Source organism: Eufriesea mexicana, unplaced genomic scaffold (assembly GCF_001483705.2).
Source record: "Eufriesea mexicana isolate 0111107269 unplaced genomic scaffold, ASM148370v2 scaffold3528, whole genome shotgun sequence".
NCBI classification, from domain to species: Eukaryota; Metazoa; Arthropoda; class Insecta; order Hymenoptera; family Apidae; genus Eufriesea; species Eufriesea mexicana.
In genome coordinates, this window is record NW_016911540.1 from 15,785 (window position 1) to 31,916 (window position 16,132).

Sequence of the window (16,132 nt, forward strand, 5' to 3'; positions counted from 1 at the left end):
TCAGATTTGTAATTGGTAGAATTTATATATTTCATTCTTCTAAAATTATTTTGTTATTAATTAGAAAGAAAAATTCTATTAATAAAAGAGATTTAAAAACTCGTAGATTAATTAAAATTGCATTTCATTATTTTGAAAACGTATTGAAAAAAATAATTCAATGGTATATTGTAAACACAGTTTTTGTTTGTTTTATCTTCGTTAATATTTTCACGGTTATAATCTTCATTTATATTTTGTTTTTTTGTATTTTGTTTTCACTCTTATTGTAAATAACAATGAAAAAAGAAAAATATAATTATTTCGCAAATTTTTATTTCATGGTACACTTATAACAAATTGAGATATAATAAGAAATAGAATTGAAAAATATTTAATCTAACGATGATATAGAATAATTATAAACAATTCGGTTTATTTATTTCTTGTACAATCCAATTAATTCTTTTAGATCTTAAGCATTTTCTCCAAGAATGGATTATCTTGATAATGTCCAGGATATTTTTTCTTATATTTTAACCCTGTAACTAGAGTAGAGCTTGACGGAAATGCTGTTTTGCCATTGAATAGTGTATCCGTATCTGAAATAATATTATTTTGATTTTACATTTAATATTTAAATAACAATAAAATCTAAGATAGTACAAAACATAGAAACTGACGAACTAACATTATGGTAAATTATAAATTGTTAAATTAAATTAAATTTAATATTATGGACTACCTGAAAATACAATTTTTAATAATTCAAAAATGTTTGAATAAATTTATTTCAATCAGATACATTAAAATAAATACATTACAAAATTTTTAAATTATTAAAAATAGAAAAACATTATACAAATAAGAATTTTTTCGTATAATAATTTTATCTAGATTCGAAAATTTTTTTACAATCAGCAAATATTTATTATTTTAGAAAATAAAATATAGTTTGAAATTATTATATTCAACATAGTTTTATTACTAAAGTTCGTTTGTAAAAATAAATTAATATTATTAGCAACATAATTTTTTAAGTTGCAAGTTACAAGTTATTACCATTAATAACTTTGTTCATAAAATTTTACAAATATTCATAATGCCAAATACTACCTTATTAATATAATATCTAATAAATCTATACATCTATAATAAAAATGACGAATAATAAAATAAAACATTATTTTGACAACATAAAGCGAAGAAGAAATAATATATCATACGAAAAAAAAAAGAAAATTTATTTTATAAAATTCGAACACAAATTCCACTTCATTATTTCCAAATTAAAAATTCCATAATTTGAATAACTTATTGGTAGCAATAAAAAGATTCATATTATTTAATTCAGTATTATCACGAAAATTTAATATCGAAATTCTTATATTAGCAATGCTAAGTAATCTAAAAGTAGGATGGAAACGTCGAATGGAATTACGAATTGAACTTATAAGAACATCTATCAGACTAGACATTAAATATAAGAATATTCAAGAATAGTTTTCCTATATATAAGAATTTGGTATTAACCCAATTCAATGTAGTAAGAATCGGCACTGTGTGCAATCTATTGATTTTATAATTCGACTAATCTATTTCTGATTTAATGAATGCCGTGAAAATTAGTATTCGTTTTATCAACTGAAATTTTAGCCATGCCTAAATTCGGACCCATGGTTAATTTTATTTCGTTTTGAAATTGTGGACTTGAATTTAGATATACAGGTAAGCCATAGCTTACAAGGTCAACTTCTAACCTTCAAGAACTGTGCACGAAATAGAAAGCCTGGGAATTAATAACGGGAATTGCAGCGTGAGTGCACGTTTTTAAACGGGACTAGACTCAAAATTACAAAAAATATTAATAATTATGTAATAGTTGAAAGTTTTAGTATTTTTTAAGGAAATTGATGAAAATTGTATTATTAAGGAATGTATATTAAATGTATTAATAAGGAATGTCATTTATATGACACATTTTTTAATGCAACTTATGTTGCTTGTTTATATTATTAAATATAACGTTTTAATATTATAATTTAAACTTTGGTATTTAAAATTTATTATATTTATCTTTTTCTTTCAATTTTATGCAGTATAATGTGTACATTAAAAATCGGAATAAATATATTATTTGTATCGCTTTTATTAGTTTTATTATTTATATTTTGTACTTGCATAATTTATACTTCGTGCAATATCTGATTAAATATATCGTATGCAAACTGATAAATAGAATGTTATTTAACTTTTAATTGTAGGCTTGAAAAATAATTATAAAGATAAAAATTGTTTAAAAACATAAGTAAAATTGAGTAGTAAAGCAGATTTATATTCTTCTTGATAGGAAATCTTAGAAATGTTATTTTTATTGTTAAAATCTACTTTTAACAATAATTACTATATACTACTATATACCATAGAAACATATCCCTAGTAGTTAATTTAACATTGTACAGTATACATTAATGTTTCCACTGATTTGACGCCTACGAATTGTAGTTAGTTTTGCTCAGAGAAAGCTCATTACAATTGTAACTCGCTCTTTCAAAGTAGGAAATTTTCTCAATTTTTAAATGAAACGATCTTAAGAAACGACTAACTGTACAGTACGTGGTTGAATTAGGGTCAAAACTCAGCCCGTTAGTTCTTTATGACTCTTGTACGGGCCCTTGAATGGTTTTGACTTTGAGAAGGTAATGAGTTTCAAAAGTGTTAGATAGCAAGGTAAAGTAAACTAATCAAGGAAACAGTTAAAACTGCGAGGAAATTAACAAATTTTTTAAAATGTACTTTTCACATATGTGTACGTATTTTTTAGTATTAAAATTTGATTGTTGCAGTGTACACGCATTTGGTTAGGCATATGTAACTTTGAAATGATAGTTGAAAAGCTGGAAAGTGTAATCGGTTCGTGTAACGATGTTTCCTATATTCCAAGCATTAATCCAAAACCATTTTACCATCTAAATAATAATACGAATAACATTGCATAATTGTACCTAGTTTTCAGAAGAAATTTAAAAAAGTGCGATAATTCAATGAATACAAAATAGATTTAAATAATAATAAACCAATTTCTCTACACAAATTTCCTCACAGAATATAACATTAAATTTGAAACAAATTTTCTTAAATAAATTTTATAGGTAAATTTCACAATACAATGAATGTCAGAAGATACAAAACACTTTCCTTTTTTTTTTTCTTCCATTTCTTATGGACATTATACAGAAATTTTTATTCTGATTGTTTCATAGGATCCTTTTGTTATTATCTTTGTTAGCTTAATTAAAGAATTTTTAGTTTGGTGTAACGGAACGTTAGTTATGTATGGTTATTTAGTTGAATTAAAAAATTTGTTAAATTACTTACCAGGATGGAATCGAATATAATCATAATTAATATGTAAATTCTTTGGTAAATCCATGGAACGCATAACCTCCAATGGAGTTCTAGAATCAACTGGAGTTTCGTAGTATTTTTTTAAATCACCTGAAACATATATTTCATAACATGGTGAAGATATTTGAGCAACATATTTTTGAACGAGTACTAAAAAATAATAAAACATACTCGATCGATAATTTAAAGGTTTATCTTTTATATTATATTCTGCAATTATATTTTGCAAATTTTTGTACAATATATACATTCAGTTTGGTTTTATTTTAAAATATTGATAATTCATTTCTTTGACTTAAACGTAGATTATTTTTGTTTTTCAATATCCTTCTAATGATTCGTAAATACTGTCTTAACTATCTTCCCTACAATATTATATTTGTAAGTTGAAAGAGTGGTAAACATAAGCTTTAAATTTACATATTCATAAAAATCGAATGTTAAAATAAACTTATAAAAATTTCATACTGTAATATTATTATAAGGCTGCGTAATAAAATAAAACATATATTATATAAATGTATCGTAATAAATTTCGTAACTAAATAAACGCACACACTAGAACCTTTGCCAAATTCTTGTAAAAATTAAGGAAAACGATATTAAAATTTGTATAACTAAGCATCATCAGAATGACGAATGAAGCTTTAAATTAGATGTAAATTATTAAAACGAATATGATCAGTAAAATTTTCCGCGAATTTTAAGAATAGGATGAAATTTTTGAGTTTAACTCTAATCAGAAAATTAGCCGAAATACCGATTAATGCAACGAGTAAGTCATTAAAATTCATTAATTATATAATGGATTGAAATAATAGAAATTTTTTAGTGATCATACCGATTGTTTCGATGCTATATAGCACAGAATTCATCACTGGATGTTGAAGCTCTTCTTCGCACGCTAAAAAAAGGTTGAAACGTTGCAATGGATCCTCGATTTTCGTTTCATTGGTGGCTGAAATTTGTTGTACCTCGCAAATTTTATTTATTCTATCGGCCACATTTTTTGGTGGATTGTATTCTTTCTGATACCTCAAAAATCTGAAATAATTGGAATAATTTTCCTATTTGACTTATAAAATCTCAAATAAGTAAAAATGTATCTTTGTTTTGTTTAAATTCTATTATGTGAAGCTGATTGCTCGGATATTTTGTGTTAAAATAACTTACTGAGTATTTTATATTTTTACAAGAAACTAATCTTGTTGCTATATCTATTATTCGAATGTCTTATTTTAACATTACGCCATATTTCTTTTAATTATTGCACAAATTTTTCATTTTATAAAAAACAAATTTTTAAAGAAGTTTATTATATCTATTAGTGCATAATGCATTGTTGTTAATAAATTTAAAAATTTATTATTATCCATCAAATACATGTGTATATCATTACTGTAATAGTAGTAATTAAATTGTTCCTAACTCCATTTGGTATTTTTCATTTGTTATTATTTGAACGTAAAAAATATTTAAAAAAGATTGCTATTGTGGTAGGAACTTGTTATTTTAAGTAGATTTAGTTATATTATACATATAAAGTCAATATAAAATTGTAGGCACGACATCAAGAAAAGTAATCTTTTACATTTATCATATAATAATATATCAATAATGTTACTTAAATTACAGGTAATGTTAACAAGAGTAAAAGTAGAAGTTGCAGAGAAAATACAGAATTTGTCCAGTAAAATTTCTCAAAATTTTGTTTTTATCTCATCTATATCGAATGTTGAAAATATTGGTTTTCCTCTTTTGTAAAAGACATATTTATAAAACGCTGAATTTCATAATTCTGATGACTCAGTGAATTCCACTAATTCAATCTTCCCCTGTAATACCTCGCTTCTAAAAATTTAATGCGCTATAATGTTTTCAAAATTTTCTCGATTTATATAAAATTGCACTACACGATTTAGCGAAGATTCGAAATCGATAATAATCTGAGAAACAAGGATGATTCAAGAAATAATACTTGTTAATCGAATCGATTATTATCGAACGCCTTTTTAATATTCACTTGATTAACTTTCGATTCTGTTCATCTTTTGTTGCAATGACGTTTTCGCATTATAGTAACTTATTATTCTTCATCCAACCTCAAATTAATTCCAACAAATTTATCGCCACGACAATGTTACCGCATTGAAACAATCGAACTTTCTTTTCATTTTCCATGGTTAATACAAGTCATGTACATAAACAACGAAGTAGAAAATAGTATTATTATTTATGAAAAAAAGTAATAATATAGCTACTTTTGAAACATATTACATACGCTAACAGGTATTAAGGTTATATTATATACTTAAAAATAAAATAAAGGTTATATTATGTACTTAAAAATAAAATAAAGGTTATATTATGTACTTAAAAATAAAAATAATATACAAATTTAATTTTCATTTACTTTTGTATAGATACAAGATTTAAAATTTAGTGGTTAAGAAATGTTTTTGCAATATATATGTATAAACAATATCGAATAAAATAAAAACAAAAATCCTATATTAAATAATACGTTTCCTTAAATTATAAGTAAAAGATAACGTTAAGGACAAATATCGAATTTTTCCATATGTAGTGAAGTTAAACAACTTTAAGGTATTGAAGTAAAAAATCATCCTATCATTGTCAAATGACAGTAATTAATGCATCATTTCTTTTTTAAATAAACTTGAATACATAATCTTGCACGTACATGTTGCACCTCAACAGTTAGAACAAATATCCAAACGTGGGTGAATCACAAATACGTTAATCGTGATTCAACAAAATAACGTGAGACTTCAAATAATTCAAAGATTTCTTAAAAGGTTATACCGTATAGCTATTTTGAGTGATTTGAAACCAAACCTCATAATCGATAGAATGATTCTGTCACGGTAATGTCATGGAAATCCTATTTCCTTCATCACAAATTAAATTTCGCATGCAACTGACCGATAGACGTTTGTTTTCAATCTTAGAATTAATCTTCGAAATATTTTTAATTATATCGTTTGGAGAAAATTGCGCCTAACAATAGAAAGCATGTTATGGTAACGCAACTTCTATTTCACAGTTTCCCCCTCAAACATATCGGGGATACATCCCTTGTGGTACCATACAGGTTTTCCGAAGACTATCTTTGCCGATAGCCATTGATTTCGCGTGCTGAAAATCAATATCGTCTCTTCTAGATTATCCCGACACGACTCGCGCCAAACTTTTCGTACCGTGTAAAAGACTCTGGTTACCGGACGAAGCGCGGCAAGGGAGGTTTCCCTTAGAAGAGGTGGGCAATGGAGCGTCGGCGGAGGGGAGGAGACAAGATCGATGTCCAACTACCGTACAGTGGTGCCCTCAGTTGTATTTTCTCAGGATACAGTTATGGCCAATATTGGCCAGGAACGAAACGAAGGACGGAAAAACCCCGTGACTAGAAAGTTTCTGATATTCCGCTAAAAATAACGTTACACATTGAAATTATTGTAGCTGCTTAATCAGTTTTAAGAATCGATTCGCTTCGTGACATCGTAGTAATCTGTTCGTACAAACTAGAAGCGTATATTTTGTATATTTGATTTTCAGTAAATAAAAATAAAATAAAATTCAAGAAAAGTTATTATTCGCGGAAACTAAAGCGTAGTTTCATTTTCCTTTGTTATGCGTAAATCTTGATCTATGTAGCAAGAAACAGGCGGTAGTTTGTCAATGTTAATTACAAGGACGGAGAAACTTGGTCTTCGAAACAGGTGTTCTCAATAAAAACTGGTACAACCGGAGAACTAAAATATCCAGGAAGTAAACCGTTTTTAACATTTCCTTTTCACTTTAAATATACTATTTCTGTTGAATGTAATCATGAAATGTTCAAACTATACTGTTATTTTTTAACGAACATTAATAAAATTTGAACTTCATACATATTCGTATTATTAAAAAATTATTTTTCTCTGACGAATTATAGAAAATATACATATAGAGAAATTAAAATATATTTAACAAATTTTATGTATTTCCTAAAGATAAAGAATTATTTAAAAACCTAATGAGTCGTAAACTATATCGAGCAAGAATTCTCAGGATTAACTGAAAACTTCATGTAGCGGTACAAAAGGGTATGCCACTAGTTGTTACGTCATATGTAAAAATGGCAACAAACCTTACACCTTACAAATACAACCATTTAGACAGATTCAAGTGACATTAAAAAAGAATTGATATTTTATTTAACGTATCTATACAATATTTAACGAAAGGTGACTAATATAGAAATTTCGTATAATTACACATAGAATTCTAAAAGTGTTTTAAATTACAAATTTCAGTTTCGTACAAATATTATGCAGTCTTTCTTAACTTTGTGTTTATCGTAAAAAATGACATATGTAATTATACATGTCGTTAGCAAATATAATTTAATAAAATATTAAAAATTTTCATTTTGCATTTTATTATCTATATAACTTAGTATTAGATTTGTTGAAATTTATAAAAGTTTCAAACATATTATTTCCTTAAACCTGATTCGATTCGAAAATAATATTAATATATATGGAATAATTATATGGGATGAAAGATTTTACCGTATTTTTGGCACATCAATTTTATTTATAAAAATAAATACTATAACTTTTCAAGCAGTAATAAAAGTGAAAGAAATATTTCCAAATTTTGATAATATTTGCAACATTTTTGATTCCATCCCTAGTTACATGTGGCTACAAAAAGGAGTTGCACAAGAACTAGTAAAAAAAACGAGGGTGCTGAGAATGCATACGTCTGCCCTGAGAAGCTGTCAAATCCAGCAGTTTATTGGTTGGTGTGTGAAAGAGAGGTGGTAAACGGCAATATGGCCACAGTGTGTCCTCTGCCAGTTAGCCAGCGGCGCGACGTAACGCGAATATTTCGATCGAGTTCGTATGTAAGCTGATAAAATTACTTACCCTTTGCAAGAAAGAGACTTCTTTTCATCGGCAAACCTGCGAATTTCCACTTTGTTTTTTTGTTTCTTGCTCTTAAAACGAGTTATATTGTATCGCAGACTCGTCTGTAAAATGACGGTAGTATCGTTAGTGCGCGAAGTATATGAGTTAAATATTCTCACTCCTTGTTGGGAGTGTTATGTGATAATGGTGAATAAAAAGTGTACGTGAAGTGTCTACACTAACCGTGTTTACGGCAAGAATTGTGGATGAACTTTTTAAAGGATTCACGACTAAACCATGCCTGATGAGCGCCGCCATCTTCTTCCTCGTCGTCGAAGCGAACTGCGCGAGTGAGCAGTAGGGGGCGCCTCGGGCGGCTGCGCTTGTTGTTTCCCATCGTCCGCCATTTTACGGTCGCCATTGAGAAGTGAAAACCCTCCTAAATGTTCTCGAATAATAGCGGCCTCGCCGTGTGATTTTCGGGGCTGAGAGAGGCGTGCCGCCGCGAGAAGTGTTGCTAATGAGTGTACGGCGTACGATGGAGAAGCCATGACGCATCCGTCGCATCAAACGAACGGCGCTAGCCTGGAGGACTGCCACACGAATTTCTTCGCACTGGTGAGTGATCAGTGAGTCCACTCTTCGTAAGAGTCGATGCGCATATCTACTCTGTGTTTGGAGATTCGGAAGGATGAGACTTTGGCTTCACAGGACGGAAACCAGTTGTCCAACGGCTGTTTAACGGTACCGCGTAATGTTACGAGCAGAAGTCGCCCGGGTTAACCTATATATCGGAGAATTCCCGTGGGCAGTACTCGATCGTTCGTGTCGACGTCGGTGTTGTGTATCGCGGCACTCCCCTCCCCTCCCTTTCTTTACTGTGTATATACTACGTATATGCGTGTATACATACATATACGTACATAAATGCATGTACATATGCTATATATACATCCATATACGTACATATGTACATATATAAGTAGTTATATACATGCGCAAGCATGTATGTGCGCGTCAGTGGGATTTGAAGTTTATGCGACCCAATGTCATGCCTGATTCATGTCGGCCCTGAGTTTTCCACTCGTGAGAGAATTAAAGAGGTTGCAGTAGGGCTGACCAGAGACTGCTGCATCTATCCGTTGATTATCGTAGTGAATATTGTTCAACCATTTCCCCGTGTTGTGTAGTTGGTGCTCTACTAGTGATTTCTCGATAAACTGTTGAAAACGCGCTGCTTTCGTCTCTTCTCCCAACAGATAATGAGATTGTCTCTCGTAACATTCCTTTCGCCTTTCAGCGGAGCCACAAAACTGTGTCAGACATTGTTTGCACCGCTCGAAAGTCCTCGTCTGCTCTGGTCCGGCAAGTCTAGGAACTCCTTTTCGTTGAACTCGACGAACCTCAAACGTGCTTCTGCGATACATACCAACCTATTGATGTATATGGATTCCTCGTATACTTCTACTTGCCTACAGGATGTTTCGAAAATAGGTGCTCTATTACCAGGAGCGTATTTCGCTTCTTTTTGTTTCAAGTATGCAATGACTTCTGTGAAAATAGTTTTCTCTCGAATTACGACCGTTCGTCGTTCGTTTCTTTGAAATTTCCAAGAATGGCTGGCGTATTTGTGAAATTGTGATTAAACGTTGTTTCTGGTGAAGATATGTGGTTAAACGCGATTAAACGTAGTTCACACGTGACAAGTTTAGTTATATTTATTCTTTATGAGTATTGTTCTAAATTTTCCCGATGATATACAGACATACTTTCATAAATTTATATCTACGTTTACAAGTTTAAAATGATTAATACAAGTGACCTATGTTTTTGACCGGACGTTTCCTTCGTTACAATTCTTACCATAATTTCTACGATAAATTTGATTTTTTACAATACATTATCAATTGTTATCAAATGTTTACAAGTAGTAACACTTGATATATTTCTCATTAACAAATTACTTCTGTTTATTGATTTTTAACACAGGTATCTTTGGAACATATAGTAAAAGAATTTACTATAATTCGGTCCCAAGGTACAAGTAGATATTAGAAGCAAAAATATTCTTAATGCATAAACCGTGCTAAACGTCACCATATACAAATATCAGAATGTGTCAGTGTAATACGAATAATATCTACATATACAGATAAAATGATTGGGAATTTTATAACAGAAAAAAAATATTTTTAATTTTCATTTATATTCATAAACCTCTAAAATGCATAATACATTGATTTCGATAAATTAACCTTACAAAAAAAGATAGTTGATAATTAAATAGAATATCTTTGAAATTATAGCTAAATTTCTTTTGTCTGTAGGACTGGCATTATATCCTTTCAAAGTTTGACCACTTATTTTAGAAACGGCCTGTATACAAGGCCTTTAGGTTGTCTTCTCCCTCTTTCTCTTTCCATTTTGACCATGCAGTATGCGCGCGACTCATGTATACACATACTTATCGCGAGTATAACGGCGAGACAGACACATTTTTCTGTTACACTCTCAGCACACTGCATTCCCACGAACAGTCGATCAAAACATCCACGCTCTGAATGAGCTTGCTAGAGTCCGTTTCATTTTTTCTTTTTTCCTTCCTTTTCTCGATTAATTTTATAGTCGCATTTGTTTTTATAATCATGGAATAAAACAGTTTTTTGAAGCTGGTTTTAAGAAATTTTCCAACTGAAACGTCACCGAGATAACATATTGACAAAGATTGCGATAGAAGTTGTTAAGAGGAACCATTGTGAAATGGATGTTCACAAAAAGTTAATATTTATTCATCCACGATAATTTCGATTATTTCTGCAGTTTTTTCCTTATCATGGTTTTTATTGTGTTGCATTAGTTCAGGGAAATTTAGTTGTGTGTCGTATCAAACCTGCTCTGTCAGTTGCGGGAAAAACTATGCTTTCATTTTGATTCCTCCCGTAGCTTTCCCCGATGAAATTCGTTTATGTCCACGACAGATCGCCGTCTTCCGCTATTTCGTATGAATTCGATTCAAGAAATTATTTCGAAATTTTCTTTGAAGGAGTATGTAATGAGATATGATTTTGGAATATAATATATCATCGCAATATTTTCATCAATATTATAAAATGTCGATCACGATTGTGATATTGGTTAATTTTTTAAATAGTTTTAGAGAATTAAATATCGCGTATGTAAATACATATATATTTACTATAAATAATTTTAAATACATTTTAATTGAAAAATTATTTCACTAACATTCGTCTTTAATTCTTTTTGTTCTTTATCTTTGTTTTATACTTCAGAATTGCAAAGATATTAATAAACATTAGTGAATGTTATATTTTAAATTTTTTTCAAAGGATATTCAAAGGGAAAATTAATGTTTGCACGTAATATATTTAATATTATCTAGAACTAGTTATGAGAAAATGTACAAATTATTTCAATGGCAGACATTTACGGTATATAGTATATAACTATACCAAATTGTACATTATTCACAATATTTTGTTATATGTGTTATACATTACATTACATTTATTAATGATTATAACAAATTATTAATAACTTTTAATATATATTAATATCTTAGAAGTATCTTTTACTTGATTTTCAAAACTAAAGTACTTGCGTAATTAAAAAAGAGAAAGTGTTTAGAAAGATCTAAAAATTCTACACCAATTGTAATTTCCGTAATTAGAAAATACTAAATACTTTACTTCCTATTCTATTTATTTTCTTATCTATCTTATATATGTCTTATTTATTATAAAAAAAATTTTTTTCTATATATTGAACCAAACTTTCTAAAAACTCAGGGTAATGAATGCTTAAAATTTATCAGAAGTTACATAGATATTTCAAGCGATCAGTATATATAATTTTTTAAGCGGTAAAAACCTTGAGATGTTTCGAAGAGAATAACTTCAAGGCGGTTTTTGTGTACAGCTTTATAGTTACTTTGTATTCACGGTAAAATTCGAGCTGCAACGGCCAGGTAGGAGCAATGCTCGGTCGTAGTGGTTCTCAACTCGCGTACACACAAAACTCATTCATTTACCATCTGAAGAGGTCTCTCGAGTCTACAATTAATTCGTTCTACCTATTGAAAGGCAAACATATTAATTCTACTAGGAAAAACATTGATAAACAATACATTGAATTTTTTAGTTATTTAAAATTTGATTCGTTTTCTCCAGTAAAAAAAGGTTTATAATACAAATTATTTTTACCTTAATAAATAACGATAAAATATAATACGTATTTTATTGACACATAAATGAAATGTGTATAATATTTTAAGAATCATTGACACTGATTGCAACAAAAAGCTGCGTTAGTGAAATAACAAGAAGAACGTGAATTCCCTACTTCGTTGACGTTGGAATGATTGAAATGCACGCAGTCATGTCGTCTTCTAGAATTTATTTGGGATTTCGCGTTATTTTATTGATGTGTCGTACAATCGAGTATTTTCTACGCCTTAAAATCGGTTTGCGGGTAATTATGAAATATTGATTTATTTTAATGGAATAAATTTTATGAATTGTTATTCATATACTATTAATATGCAATATTTTGAAATAAAGTACATCTGATTTAATTTAAACTAAAATTGGAATTTAGGTTAGAATACGTGAACTCTGTATAAATATTAATAAAACGAAAATGAAGTGTACTTGTAATTTGTTACGAAAGTTTATCAATTTCGAAATATATAAAAAGTAACACAATCAAAGCAAAATGAAATTTTTAAAAACTAAAGCTTTCGTTATAAATTTATTCCGTGCATAGCATCGTTCTTTAGAAAAAAAGGAAGAAAACAACTTTCAAATATAGTTGAAAGTGGCTAAGTGCTGAACTGCTTTAGCTATAAATTATTTTATATGTAGCATATTCATTTGTGTGTGTGACAAACAGCGTGATTTGGCAATCAATAATTCCCCAGTTAACCAAGATCATTAATCAGAATTGTTATAAAACGTAAATTCGTTATCACTCTTTAATTTCAATTTTATTTCATTTACATACCCGTGTACATATAACTGACTGAAACAACCGAACCAAAACATACGAAATCTTTTGATAATCATGGAATTTACATTCGTCATACAGTCGAGATAATTAGGATTTTTGAAAGATAATAATTAAAATAATAATTTTGTCACCGCTTTTAATCGGATGCACGAACGTTGCTTTTCGATTTTCACTTATCCATTTGAAAATGGCGGTCCTAAAAATTGAATGGGTGGGGGGCGCTGTTCCGAGGTCAGCGTGAAGCAAAAGTGGCGAGCTCAAAACCGAGCAGTGTGTAAACTCTCTTGTAGCTTAACACGTGACGTCCTCGCGGTGCAAGGCTTTCACCTAGGCTGGTCAAGCCCCCTTCGGCTTCTCCTGTTTCTTTCCACGGAGCACCAGTTTCAGCATAATCTAGCCGAGTGACTTCGTCGACGAAGAAGCCGCGTGCCTCGCGTATCTCACTCGAGAAATCACCACAACGGACTGATATAATAGAGAATACTCAGTGTCTCTCTAATCATTCTTCTTTGAGCAGCGATTTTTTCCTTGCCCGATTTTATTCAGATTTACCTGAGTGATACGTAAAATATGCAAATACAAATGATCAATACAAATGAAAATACAAATGAAAAAACCGTGAAACGCGATCATTCATAAACAAATCAGGTATTGCGTTGCTTAGCTATTAATTTATGCTAATATGTACTGTTTTGGAACACATTAAATCCTGCAAAGGTTTCATTTATTCTTCCTTCTTTGTTAGTCGTTTTTGCCTTCTTCTTCGTATTTAAAAAAAAATTTCTGTAAGAATTGAAATACACGAGGTATTTAAAAAAAGGTGGTACTACACTGGAGGGAAATGATAGGTATTTTCTAAATGTGTCTATGGAAGAATTCTTTTTATTAAGAATTTATTCGTTTATTTTTCCTTCTTCGTTAGTCATTTTTACCTTCTCCATATTTTGAACCAAATATGTGAGAATTGAAATACACGTGGTGTTTAAAAAAGGTGGTACGACACTGGAGGCAAATGATTGGTATTTTTAAAATGTGTCTATAGAAGAATTTTTGTTATTAAGAATGGGACGAAAATTGAACTAGGTTTTAATTTATTCTTTGAGATTATCATTGTTTAAATTTTGTTACAGAATGCAGTAAATATTAGAAATAATAAGAAATTTGATAAAATTAGTAGTTACGTTGAAATTACTATATTTGTAGACAAATGAATTCAAGGGGAATATTAACTAACGTTTATCATTTAGAAATGAAATTTGCGTTTAATATATGGAAGCAAAGTATTTCTTAATAAATTACATTTAGGATAATGCATAAATAATATAAACTAGGATTCTTATATTACCAATTAATTTACAGATCTTAAAAACTATTATATGAAAATTTTGTTAAGAGTTTAAGTTAATATTTCATATTCGTCATATGACTAAGAAAATATGACGAAATAAGAAGAAATGACTCGGTAATTCTAACTCGATCAAAAGACTATAATAAAAAAGTAAGCAAAAAGGGAAAGACGGCAAGATTAAATGACGAGAATAATTATACAAGTCGTATACAATTTGCTTAGAAAATCTATTAGTAAGATAATTTACTTGAAGGTTTATCAAATTTGAATATTACTTTTTCAAATATGTATTTTTATCAGAAAACAAATCAGTACGTTAAAAATTGGTTGTTTCAAGAATAAGAATATATAATAGTATACATTAAAGTTTTCTATCTCATTTTTACATTTTTCTATTTAGTCAAATTTATTTTCTTATATAAAATATTGGTTTACTCATTTATTTTGCATTAAACATTAAATCTATAAATAAAATTAATTTTTCTTTTATTTTTCATACTACCGTTTAATATGATTACTTAGTTTGATGGGATCTAAATTTTTTCTTAAAAATTGTGTTTTTTATTTAAACTGAAAATCAAACTTATATAACTTATTTATAAATTAAATTAGTAGAAAAAATTAACATTTATTAAAATTTACTATACGTATAGCTTTAATATTATAGCATAAATTTAAAAAATTGTTTGTATTTGTGAAAGCTATAACTTTTAAGTATACAGGGAAAAAAATAAATTATGATATAGTTTCCATAGTATTTTTCCTTTACATGGAGTTTGTATGAAAATTTATAAAAAGTTATATATGGTATAATATACTATGTGTTTTAAATACATATAACTTATTTTGTGTTTAAAACTAAGAAAAAGAGAAAAAGCAATATTTTGATATAGATATAAGTTTATAATTTTCATTTTTAAATTTGATTAATTTATTCTTTTAACCCTTTGCACTCCTATGTCGAGTTACACTCGACGTTTTTTGATTTCTTATTTACTGACCAAGAAAACATAAAATAAGTAATTTCTTGAATTATTTGAATTCAAAATATAAATTAGAATATTGTTTGACAACTGTATTTAATATAATCAGTAAACAAAATTCTTTAAAATAAGTAGCAGTCAAGGAACTGTCCTGTGAATTAAATTTCAAACAAAATACTTAAAATAGTAGGGAGTTGTTGGCAAAAAAATTGAAAAATAATTCGTAGTGCAAAGGGTTAATATACTAGAAAAGAAGCGCAAGTGCTTACGTTGTGCTTAAAAAATAAAATAAAATAAAATTTGATACACAAAACGCGAGCGATTGAAATTGAAAGTTGGATATATTCCAAACATAAATTACACATAAATTCACACGTCATTTTCATTATCTATCTCTAATGATTCGTACAAAGGTGTCCAAATTAAGACAGAACATATAATAAGAATGAAAAATTTCTTCCATCTTAATAAAT

General features: G+C 28.8%; 2 protein-coding genes across 2 annotated transcripts in view; one reads left to right on the plus strand and one right to left on the minus strand.

The window, feature by feature from the left end:
* Positions 1–447: 447 nt before the first annotated feature.
* mRpL50 (mitochondrial ribosomal protein L50) lies at positions 448–8,640 on the minus strand. The gene is made up of 5 exons (XM_017904981.1): positions 8,547–8,640; positions 8,322–8,425; positions 4,229–4,431; positions 3,358–3,477; positions 448–581 (listed from the first exon to the last, which is right to left on the minus strand). Exons 1-5 carry the CDS (start codon positions 8,619–8,621, stop codon positions 448–450), a joined length of 636 nt encoding a protein of 211 aa, XP_017760470.1. The 5' UTR covers positions 8,622–8,640.
* A 212-nt stretch (positions 8,641–8,852) lies between these two features.
* The window catches only part of skd (mediator complex subunit skuld), a 28,754-nt gene continuing 21,474 nt past the window's right edge, over positions 8,853–16,132 (plus strand). Inside the window, exon 1 of the mRNA XM_017904947.1 lies at positions 8,853–8,921. Within this exon, the coding sequence (XP_017760436.1) occupies positions 8,853–8,921 (69 nt within the window). The remainder of the gene's footprint in view (positions 8,922–16,132) is intronic.